Below are 12,400 nucleotides of genomic sequence, written 5' to 3'. Positions count from 1 at the left end.
TATTTTTTTTTCTTTCTTATTTTTCCACTTTTGATCTGATTTTCCTTGTGCAGCATATTAAATTTGGAAATAAGTTTAGAAGAATTGCATGTTTAACATATTATATTATTTGCTGTCTAGGATGGGGAAAAAGGGAGAAAAATTTGGAACATAAGATTTTGCAAGGATGAATATTGAAAACTATTTTTGCATATAGTTTTGAAAATAAAAAGCTATATATTAAAAAAAAGACCAAGTTGGGCCCCTAAGAAGAGAGTGAGATGATATTTTATTTTATTCTTTTGCAAATGTGGGTGTCTGTGAGTATAAGACATCTGAATTTTTCAATGTATTAAATTGGTTTTGCAGAATTTCTTGCTCATTTAAAATTTTGTTTTTATTATTAACAAAGAATAACTTAGAAGGGGAAGAAAAAGGAATAGAAGGGGAAGTGATACAAAGTTTTGCAAAAATAAAATATAGCAACAAAATTTATTATAAAAAGAGGGGAGATACACTGTCGTGCTCTTCTTTTGACAGTCTGATGACACGTATGATTGACTTTTCAAAATAATTTTAAATGCATTAAAAATATACTGGATTACAAAGAAAATCAATTATGATAAAATATACTTAAGAAAATGATGAAAGTTTTAAGTTCACAGACTTCCTTAAAATCTATCAGTGATAGATTTGCATTTTAAAGCATTGCTCAACCTAGGTTAACAACTCCTGCTTTAGCCTACCAAAGACACCATGTACATTTCTACCGTATAAAAAACATTTAGCCCCAAATTTCATAATCAGAAAGGTTGCTTTTAGAAACTTTCTAAACAGTTATTACTTTGAAATTCCAAATTCTCCTAGCATAGACATATGATATCTATCCTGTGGTATAAAGTTCTTCCAAACTATTTGCCACAGAGTAATTCCTTATGATCAATACTAGAGATACTAACCTGATCACAAAGGAGGCTGCCATTTTTTGTGCCAACTTCATAACAATCACAAGGTTTGCAAATATCTTTGGCTGATGGATCAGCACCCACTTGTCGGAAAAGGTAATCCTTACACATCTCACAGTTTCTTCCTGCATCAAGGAAAGGTTATGCATTATGGCTTCCAATTCATTAATATCAGCTGCATAATTCAAAATTAAAGACTCTATTCCTTTGAGAGAATTCTATAATTTTCAGGACGTCCATTTTAATGCACCTTTCATCTCTACCTGCCAATTTAGTGATCCAGAGCATATGAAACAATGAACCTGTTACAAACTGTGTTTTACTTCATTAAACTTCCATCTGTTATATAATACCACACTTCTATAAAAGCTCTGCTTTGTGAATGTCTATACCTTTTGAAAGAGTTAGCTTTGAACTTAAAACTTTTCTCAATTTTTGGTGCCAGTCATATAATCTATATGAAATATGGGAATTATATAGCATATATAGTAGCATATGAAGTTCTGGTTCTTAACATGAAGTATAGGCTTAAGTCTTACATCTAAAAGTATTTTCCCCCAGAAATGGATCTTTTTGTGAAAAGAGGCAGGCATTAACATAAAATATAATTTTATAAGTGGAAAGCTATTGTATACTGCTTAGAGCATCAACAAAATACACTTTAGTGAATCATAGTTTTCATTTCCTTGTACTACTCTGATATGTCTTGGTATTCAAGGATATTCTGTTGATTTACAAGTTGTTAATTAGTACTCATCACTTCATCATTTCCCTGTAGGATGCTGTCACCATTTTACAAAATGAAGGGGAAAAAAGAATGAAAGTTTCAAAGACTTATGAAAGGTCATTCAAATCAGTAGCATTACTCACACTGAAGCCTAAAGTAAGACATTTCTCCAATTTATCCATACATATTGCCATCCTTAGCCCAACATTAAAAAGTGAACAACCTTACTCTGAAGAAAACCTAACTTTGGAAAAAGACTTAAAATAACAAGCATCCCCTAAAGAAACACTATCTTCACAGTCAATTTTAAAATTAAGACATATTTAAGATATTTGTATGACATTAGCTATTTGTCCTTTGAAGACCAGGGAAAGTGTTTTTGCACATATACAGATTATCATATAAGTTTCTTTGAAGACTATTTAAGAAAGATTCAAATATCTTATTGTTGTATATCTTATCTCCAGAGCAATACACACATACACAAACACACACACATACACACACACACACACACGTATATAATTACTAGGTTATCACTGAGCAACAAATTGCATCAAAAGACACTTGTTATATTCAATTTCATCAGTCAGAGAGGGCTTTCCTTGTCAATTTCTCAGCAAAGGTGGATATTTTTTCATATGTCCCTATCACCTGGAATAGTTGCTTGAACAGATATGATACATATATTTACACTGAATTGTTGAGCTCTACCAAACAATTTGAGAAATCCAACTATTTTTATTCTTTAAGAACTGTTGACATTTTAAATAAATTCTCAATGACAAAAACAGAGTTTTAGGCTATTTGATGTCTTTAACTTTTGCATTAAATTAACTGTTTTGAAGGACATGCCCCCCTTCCCCCACCTTACTACTCTGTAAGCCAAATTCCAGTTTTTAATAAATGCTTAAACATAACTTCATGAAAAATAGAACATATAGTGGAAAGCAAAAACAAAGTAAACAAATTTTAGTTTTCATGATTTTTGGTTAAACTTTATGATTATGGGTTGCCAGGGATTAGTGCATTACTGAATGGAATACTGAACTGGAAGTTGAGAAACCCTAAATTTATATCCTGCTCAGTCACTTATTAGCTTCACAACCCTGGGCAAGTTACTAAAACTCTTAACCTCAATTTCTTTATCTGTAAAAAGGAGACAATAACAACCCCTATATCACAGTGGTATGTGGATCTAATGAGATAATATAGGGAAAGTGCTTTGTAAACATTAAAGGGCAAAATAATGTCAGGTATATATGATAATTCAGGATGAAAATATCAGAACTGATTAGTCACTTGGGGACCAGAAGGGTGATCTTTTATATTGCATTTTTTTTCAGTAAAGGCAAGGAGTCAAGCAGTAGTTTGACCTTCTAACAATCTACTTACTCTGCTTTAGAGAGACAGGTCAAACCTGACAATACAGACATTGTTTTTCCATGTGCCAAACCATATAATTTGAAATTATCCTTATTATTATGTATCTAATAAAAAACAAATGAAATGATCCAATCAAATTGCTAGTTACCTGTAGTATTATGCTGACAGTTCTCACAAACTCCTCCCCCACCTTGATGGTATTTATCAGGAAAAGGGTCTATTGTCACATCATAATGGCAGCTTTTTGAATGGTTGTTGCATTGACAAGGTTTACAATTAAAAGCATGAATTTGGTCACCTTGATGAAAGGGCTTATCATTATAAAGGGGCAAACAACGATCACACTAAAGGAAAAACAGAAGAAAAAATGTTACTGGAGAAGTTACCAATTCTATATTATCCATTAAAAACATTAGCATCTTTCACAAAATAACAACAATATCAGAAAATTAAACTCTAAGGACTTAGATTTAAATTTATACTATGGAGACTATATTCATTTTCCTTTGGGCTATATTTTTAATTAAGCATTGTTTAATTTTGTTCAATTAAGCATAAATAAGAAAACATGTTAGAAATAAAGATAACTGAACTGAAATCATGAAACATTATTTACTAGAATAACTATATTTCACCTAAACATACAGACTCATTCACTGAACAAGAACTTAACCTCTACTCTCTGCAAGGTACTATGATAGGGCATAAAAAAAAATGAATAGTCGTGAAATGAAAGAACATATATATTAATGGTAAATACTAAATCTAAATTTCTACTTCTCAACTACAATATTTCAGGAAAATATAGCAACCCTATATTTCATTTGTTTTTGTTGTTGTTGTTGTTGTTTTTTAGCAATAGCAATGCAATATGTGTCTACATATATTCCCAAATTTAATGGACTGGTTAGTTTAAAAGTTGAGTAATCTAAAAGCTCAAAACTTTGGCTAGATATTAAAAGTGACATAATTTATCCAAGACTATTTGATATGATATTCTAATCCAGGAAATTCTAAAATAAGTACTGAAGTATAATAAAATACCTTATAACCCTTTCTTATATGAAATAATAACTTTTCAAAATATATGTTGTACTCCTAAAACAATAGATTGTATACCCATGGAACTGGATTCATACTCAAAAAAATATAAAGGTTGCAATAAAGTTTGAAAGAGTGTCAGCTTCCTGCCCTCCATTCTAGGAGCTTTTACTATAGGATGAGGAAATATATATTAAATTTATTTAATAGAAGTCAAACCTGAAGTCAGACAGTGTTTTCCCATAATGGATTTTTTTTTGAATATGGTATTTTGTGGTTTGGAGCAATTGATAATTTTTTTTTCAGAGCTTCAATGAAAAACAAAATGAGCAAAGTCATAATTTTGATGTTTTAATGGAGATTTTACCCACTATCTTTCAGAATAGTAATACATACTTCAAGGTTTACAAAGTGTTTTTTGTATGTAACACAATCAGTTAATAAACTTGTATTATGAATCTACTCTGGGCTAGGCACCAAGCTAAAAAATGGAGACATAAAGAAAAGCTAGATAGCCTCTACTCTCAGGGAGCTTTTCATTCTAATGAGGGAGACAATATACTAACAATTATATAAAAAAGGGGGTGATAGACAATATAAATTGGAGGCAACCAACAGAGAGAAGGTACTAAAATTAAGAAGAATTGGGAAAGGCTTCATGTAGAAGGTGGGCTTTTAGCTGAGATTTGAAAGAACCAGGAGGCAAAAGATAAAAGAGATCATTTCTGGCATGGAAGATAGTTGGTCAAAATGTGGAGTTGGGAAATAGAGTTTCTTGTAGAAGGAAGAGCAAGGAAGCCATTGCCATTGGATTTAGGCACACATGGAGAATCTCAAGGTAAAGGTGAGTGAAAAGCTAGGAGCGAACTAGATGATGGACATTTAATTTCAAATAGAGAATTTAATATTTGATCCTGAAGGTGATAGGGAACCAACTAAATTTATTGGGTAGAGAAGTGACATGATCAGACTTGCTTTTTAGGAAGATGGCTTTGGTAGCTTGAATAGACCAGAATGGGGAGAGACTTGTGGCAAACAAAGCAGTCAGCAGTGATCCAGTGATCCAGGCATGAGGTGATATCCTATAACAAGATAGTAGCAGTGTCAAAGGAGAGAAAAGAGTATTCCTGGGAGATGTTAAGGATATTGGAGAGAGATTTGATTGGGAGTGAGAGGGAATAAGGAATTAAGGCATAGCATTCTATCCATACATTATTTCTGGTGAGGTTTACAGTAATCCTGTTCTAAAAGATCACTGCTCCCTTTCTATAGATTAGGAAAGTAAAGATTGGGTAAATTAAATGATTTGTTCAGTCTCAGAACTAGTAAATAGTAATATGAGGATTTGATCCCAAATTCTCATGACATCAGGTCCAGCATGTTTTCACAATGCATTGCCTCTGTATTGTTTTTTCCCATGGAAAAAAAATCTAAAACAATAATTTAAAAGAGAAAAGAGTTAAAATAATTGAACTTTTCATTTTTGAAGTGATTTTTTAAAATTTAAGTTAAATTTACTTAGAATGTCAGACCAGGAGTCTTTCAATTTTCAAGTCTTTAAATTCAAATTCAGCCTTACACATTTATTAGCTGTGTAACACTAGTCAATTTGCCTCTCTGTGTACCTGTTTCCTCAACTGTAAAATGAAGATAATAATAGCACCTATTCCCAAAGTTATTGTGAGCCTCAAATTAGATAGCATTTGTAAAGAACTTAGCCTAGTATCTGGCATGTAAGTTAGCACTATTAAGTGCATTTATTAAAATGTGTTTTTCCTCCCTTCCTTCCCACTCAATTGCAAGAAAAAGAACTTTCCCTTTTTTAATATGTTTGGCTATATTACTGATAATTATTTCCTAAAAAGAAATAAAGAGAAAGTCAAAGCTATATTTCCACATCAGAAAAAATGTTCTAGAAATATTTTTAACATTACTTTTTTTTTTTAATAAGTAGATGTCCACCCTAAGGGAGATGGGGAACCTTATATAAAAATTAAACCAATGTTTAAGGCAAATCAAAGAGGAGCAATGAAATCAATCCATAAATAGAAAGGTTTAAAAAACCTTCAAATTCTGCTGAAATAAACTGGTTCATAATATATTGTCAAAAATACATATGAGGTCCAGTTTAGATCCATGTAGATTCTAAAGACCAGTAGATGAAATGTTTATAGTAACTTCTAGTATACTGTGAAGCAGTATAAGATGGGGGAATTCTTTAGTTTGACTTTTCTTCAGTCCCTTGTGACACCTAGCAACCACCACTCATATTATCAAAACTGATCTAAAAAGATGAAAGCTAGGGAGTTGGCCTAGAAACCTAAAAGAAAACTGGTGCTTTCTTATTTTCCCTCCACCTATAACACTGCAAAAAATTATTTTTAATAACCAATGATTTGGAGACATTCAGCATTTCCCCCTTTTTCTATCCTGATTATAAAATTTTCAATTTCTTAACTCTTGCTCATAATGAAATTGGACTAACTTTTTTGTTCAAACTCTACCAAGGTGAAGTAGCTACTGTATTCTGTTTAGATTTTTGAGTGTGGCATAATTTTTTTAATAGCTTGCCCAAAGCTAGGAGTAGTCTGGGTATAGGGATAGTCTCTCTCTCCAAGAGTGATAAGATGTCACTCTCTGTTCCTCACTGTAATGTTCATTCTCATTACTTTTTAACCAATCAGAGTTGATTCACATCCTGGGGAACACTTTCTCTTTGAAGGGTACATGAAACCATCAGCCTGCTACCATGATAATCTTTAGTCTAAGAGCCATTTTATTAATAAATATATTGGCCTTATTAATAAAGTGATTAAATTACTCAGAAATTATATTCCTCAAACCCTCCTAATCTCCATAATATGCTGGGAGTTCTGAGTACAAGTACCATGAGATATCCAAGCTGTATATTATTTTAAAGTGACTATGGTCAATGGGTGACCACTAGGGTAGCCGAAAGTGATTGGTGACTCCATAAGTAGCAATATAAAGGCAGATAATATAGAGAGCACTGGATCTTGAATCAGGAAAACATGAGTTCAAATCTGGCCTAAGACACTTTCTAACTATGTGATCCTGAGCACTTAACACTGTTTAGCTCAGTTCATTGATCAATGATTATTTACCCAGTTGGTGAGCTAGAGGCCTAAGAGAGGGGAAGCCCACTGATCAGTTGGTCATAAGGGCAGTACACTCATGTCGTTGCATGAACACACACTTACACTCAGCTCAGCAAGCAAATATCTACCAAAGGAGCAACTCAGATGGTACTAAAATAATGTGCTAAAAGTTCCATATTGTGTATTTTCTCTACATTTCTGATTGCCAAGTTCACTAGTACTTCCTGTCTAGAAAGAATGAAACTAGACAGAATTGTGTTGTGGCAATAATGCCTGAAGCACTACACTACCCACTATCATTTTCCTAACCACTATATCAGTTGTGCCCGTAGGGTCATGGGTTTCAGTCACTGGTTCCTGTTGGTCTTCATAAAAGGTTATGATCCACTGGGAGCCTTCTCCCTGGTGAAGTCAAATAGAACTAGTTGATATTCTGTTATAAAATAACTGACTCAGACTGGTGTCCAAGACAAAGCTAAACTGAGATATTAGCTTTCACAGAGACATGAGGAACATAGCAGGAGACATAGCTGATTCTTCAATGCATTCATTTCTATTGCCTCCATCCCACTGTCAAACTTTGGCCAAAGTGAAGAATGTGACTGGGAGAAAATGCCTCAAGTCTTTTTCATTTCCTTCGTAATTATTCTTCATAATTGAAGACATTGCTCCCCTGACAGTATTACTTTTATTCTTTGAGTGTTGCTTTTTTGAATAGAAGATGATGTAGGTGATAGATGTGCAACCTATGGGCCCTGTCATAGTGATTACACATGTAGTTTGTCTTCTGCAGAGCAATTATACACAGTGCTTGCAGAACCTCTCATTATTGTTGAATTTTGGGCTTTGATTATATAAACTGATGGGGTAAATCATGTGGATGCAATATCTTTTGAATTTAGAAATACCTATTACAGATATATTTTTTCTTCTTAAAAGTCTGAATCTTGACCTAAAAATTAATTGGCAAAATGAAAATGGATCATGGATTCTGCCAATAAAAAGTTATTTTAAAAAAATGAAAATGGACCTAACTAGGTCCAGAATGTCCACCATCATCTCCACTTAATAAGTACATGATGTTGCCAGGACACTGTAGTCAACATTATCAAGATGTAATCCCTTCTGTTTAAAGCCCCACTAAAGTAGAGCAATAGTTCTAGGTACAAATAAACTTGCTTTTACTCAAAAATTCCTGGATTTTTTAGCAGTCATAATTGAAACACTCACTATCTCTTATATGCTTTCCAGAGAGAAATCATGGTGAAATACAATTAGCTAAAGCAGTCAAGGAAATGACCCAAAGAGATGCTTTATTTGCATTTGAATTTTCACTAAGAGAATTAATAGAATCCCATCATTTCTGGATCTACATCAACTGGATGCTAAATGTTAACAATTGATCTGGACTCAAGTCAATTTAATCCAATGGGCATTTAATAAGGGCCTATGTGCCAAGCACTGCACTAGGGATACACATTTTAAAAATAGGAAAAAAAATCCCCCACAAAGAAAAAATGCATTTGACCACTTGTTGTTCAGTTAGTAGTCATGTCTGATTTTAAATGACCTCTTAGGCTTTGTTCATGAGTTTTTTTGGCTTTTCTTTCTGGAATGATTTGCTGTTTCCTTTTTCATTTTACAGATTAGGAGCTAAGGCAAATAGGATTTAAATAACTTGCCCAGGATCACACAGTTAATAAGTATTTGAAGTCAGATTTAAATTAAAAATTTTCTAATTCCAGGTCTGCTGTTCTATTTACTGTACCACCTATCCATTGAACATAAAAATATTATGTAAATAATTCTAATGATTTATTTTTTCAGTATGCCATGTAAGTTGATCATCTTCAACAACTTAGAGAAGACACATGAAAAGATAATTATTTTTTTTACAAAGTGAACTTGAACATATGCCCCACTTTTTCATTGATAGATCTGTTGTCTAATTAACATGATCTCAACTGACACAGATCCCAACCATCCACATTTTCTCATCCTGTGTAATTACAATCCATGTCTTTCTGTAAATCTTTCCTATGGGATCTAAGCAACACATTGGAGTCTCTTAGTTTTTTTAAAATTGTGGACCTAGAAGAATCTTAGGGTTTTTTTTCAAAGCTTATGAATAAAAACATAATTGACATAATATAATCAATCATTGTCTTTTCTTTCCAGAGATAATCCTAACGTTGTTATATGATTCCTATGTGTACTTACTTATGTCTCAAAAATAGCTAGCATTTGTAAAGGGTTTTAAAGTGTTCAAATCACTTTACATATTATATCTCATTTAAATCTCACAACTACTTTGAAGTTGGTGCTATTATCCCTAGGTTTGCCAAGGATCACATGGCCAGTTAACTATCTAGAACAAGGTTTTAACTCATTTCTTCTTGCGATCTCAAGCCCAATGTTCTATCCACAGTGCCAGACTAGTAGGAGACCATCCATCTTTTCTATAATATTGCTACATACAGATCTACCATTTAGTTTGCAAAATGACTTTTAAGTCATTTTTGGTCTGAAAATCAATGAACTATCATAGGTAAGAAGTACTGCAAAATGCCTACAACAACTTTTCTCAGTTTTCTAAGGCCAGATGTTTAAATATACACATCTTTTCTACTGACAACTTTAAATTTATTTAAAATCTTATACTTTATGCAGCCCCTGAACCAGATGGCTTTCTACATAATGTTTTCCACAATCTCCAGTTGATCATTTGTCAGTTTCAATTATGCTTTAGTTTCTTCTGTAACAACTGGATTCCTCCTGATATGTCCCTGGATGTTCAAATTATAAGACTCTACAATGGCTATGATATCAAGGTTGAGGACCTTTATCATTGATTCATTTAACTGCTATCAACTTGATAGCTTCTCAAAGATGGCTAATCAACTTCACTAAGAATTTCAGCCAAATACTTTGACATGCTCAGGTAGGAAAATCATTGAATAATCACTGAATCTTGAGGACACTGATGAAATTGATTTTATTACATTATCCTCTAATAATACACAATGGCACTTCAGTCTTCCAGATCATTAAGCTAGAATACATTTCTTTTGTTACCATTAGGCTTGCAAATATCTTCAAAGTTAAACTACCAGAACAACAACAGCAAAAAAAAAAAAAAAAAAAAAAAAAAAAAAAAAAAAAAAGATAAACTTATATATGTATTTATAAATACATACATATATATATCATCAATACTGCCCCTATCCAATCCATTTTTTGCTCCTTTACAAAGAAATAGACTATATGGGGGGGGGGGGATATGTATCACATAACACTTCATTTATCTAAGGGTACCATTCAGGAGCTTAAACTCTCCGAAAAGCAACAAAGAACACAGAAGGAAGCAAAATGGGCCTCTGAGCAGCCCAAACAGAAGTCACAAAGTCACTAAAGCTCATGTATTTTACTTACAGGAGAGCCCCCCAGGCTTTTCTCCTCACAATCTCTGGTATTCCAAACCACCATAGAATGAAATCAGCAAAATAGAAGGTGGGGGAAAATGCTGCTAGAGCTAAGCACACTGACAGCAGGAAGAAATGACAACTTGACAGCAAGAAGACAGAAAAAAACAATGAAAAGCAGACAATGTAACTCAAAAAAGCATATTACCCTGGAGCTATTGAGTAGAGTCCTATCCAACTCAACTCTGAGCATCCCTATACTACATTGGATAATACAATAGATGATATGTATAATGACCCTACATCTTCAAGAAAAGGCTAAATTATGTTCAATATACTCTTTTTTGAGAAGTCAGGGAAATAAGTAATAATGTTTTTCAAAGACTTCTATCAAAAAATAAATGAAAATGTTTTAAAGGTTTTTGCCCTTAAAAAGTAGGTTTCAATTATTCTGAAAGTCTGCTCATAGATAATTCTTCAGTCTCCAACAAGTTCAGATAAATGGGACATTGTTATATTTAGGGTGAGAGTAAGAGGAGAGATCTGGTCAAAAGGACCAGCCAGACTATATTTTCAGAATCCCCATAAATTTAGAGGACCATTTATTCTATTTTTGTCTGTACCTGTAATCCTATCAAGATTCCCTCTCCTGTAATACAGATAAACAACTGAAACTCTTCTTTAACTTAGAGTCCCAGAGAGTTTCCTGGGGACAGTGAGAGCTTGAGTGAATTGTTCCCATTGACAGAGCAAGTATGTAACAGATAGCTTAAATACAGGTCTTCTAATTCCAAGGCCAGCCCTCTATCTGTTATATCATTCACTACTATTTGTAAAGCTTTCTTAATAGAAAACAAACATTTATAGTGACATTAATGTTAAACTAAGTCTGCATCCATTGTGAAATACAAATGACAAAGTCAATCTTCTTCTTTTGATTTGGAAGGGACAAGCTATGAAGATAGTCTTTTTCCCTGGACTCCAAGATTCTCCTGGACCAATGACCAATGGATATTGTCTGTCCTTATAACCCTACCACACCAACAAGGTACACAGGAGTTTGTAGACATACATAACAAAAAGGGCTTTGAGTGGGAGACTCTGTTCTCAGAATTAGCAGAGTACTTCATACTCACTCTTACTTTTCTCTAAACAGAGCTGCAAACCAGACAGAAAAGGTCTAATAATAGAAGAAGCCACAGGTATACGAACAGAGGATTCATGGAAAAGGGGAAATTGATGCTCCTTCCTATTCAGTCCCAATACTGAATAAAAAGGCTGGGACCAAGCAAACAGCTTCCCTCTTTTGTGCCAAGAAGAAAGAGAATCAACCTTAGCGAGAAAGAAATAAACTGTTCAGTTTTTGGAGGTCAGTAGGGCACCACTTACTGAATTGAAAGAGGTAATTTATTAGGCTGTACTTAAATAGCCTAATAGAATTAGAGAACCTCCTAAAGTCTGCAAATTGCTCCTTTCTCATCAGTCCGATCAGGCCTACTATGTTAGAAATTTTTAGAGCCTAAATCTCTTTAATAATAATAATTTGTTCTCATGCTCTATTCACTGCTTCTTTTTACCTTTGTACCTCAAGACTCAATTGTAATTCAAGTGACTCAGTTCCAGTTTAATTTCTTTTGTCTGGCTATGGCAATCATGTTAATAAAGATAAAACTTCTGAGTATTCATATATCTTTTGATCCAGTCAAACTGTGTCCAAGTGAGCCTATCTCAATCCTTCCCTCAGTCACAAAAAAAAAAAAA

The 12,400-nt window shown here is 33.3% G+C and overlaps 1 protein-coding gene across 1 annotated transcript in view; it reads right to left on the bottom strand.

Moving 5' to 3' along the window:
• Positions 1 to 12,400, bottom strand: part of USH2A (usherin) — a 998,601-nt gene that overhangs the window by 872,224 nt on the left and 113,977 nt on the right. The window contains exons 9-10 of the mRNA XM_051996749.1: positions 3,206 to 3,401; positions 939 to 1,069 (exon numbers count right to left, since the gene is read on the bottom strand). Coding sequence (XP_051852709.1) covers positions 939 to 1,069; positions 3,206 to 3,401 — 327 coding nt within the window. The remainder of the gene's footprint in view (positions 1 to 938; positions 1,070 to 3,205; positions 3,402 to 12,400) is intronic.

Source organism: Antechinus flavipes, chromosome 4, assembly GCF_016432865.1.
Source record: "Antechinus flavipes isolate AdamAnt ecotype Samford, QLD, Australia chromosome 4, AdamAnt_v2, whole genome shotgun sequence".
NCBI classification, from domain to species: domain Eukaryota; kingdom Metazoa; phylum Chordata; class Mammalia; order Dasyuromorphia; family Dasyuridae; genus Antechinus; species Antechinus flavipes.
This window is presented reverse-complemented; position numbering and strand designations above follow the sequence as displayed.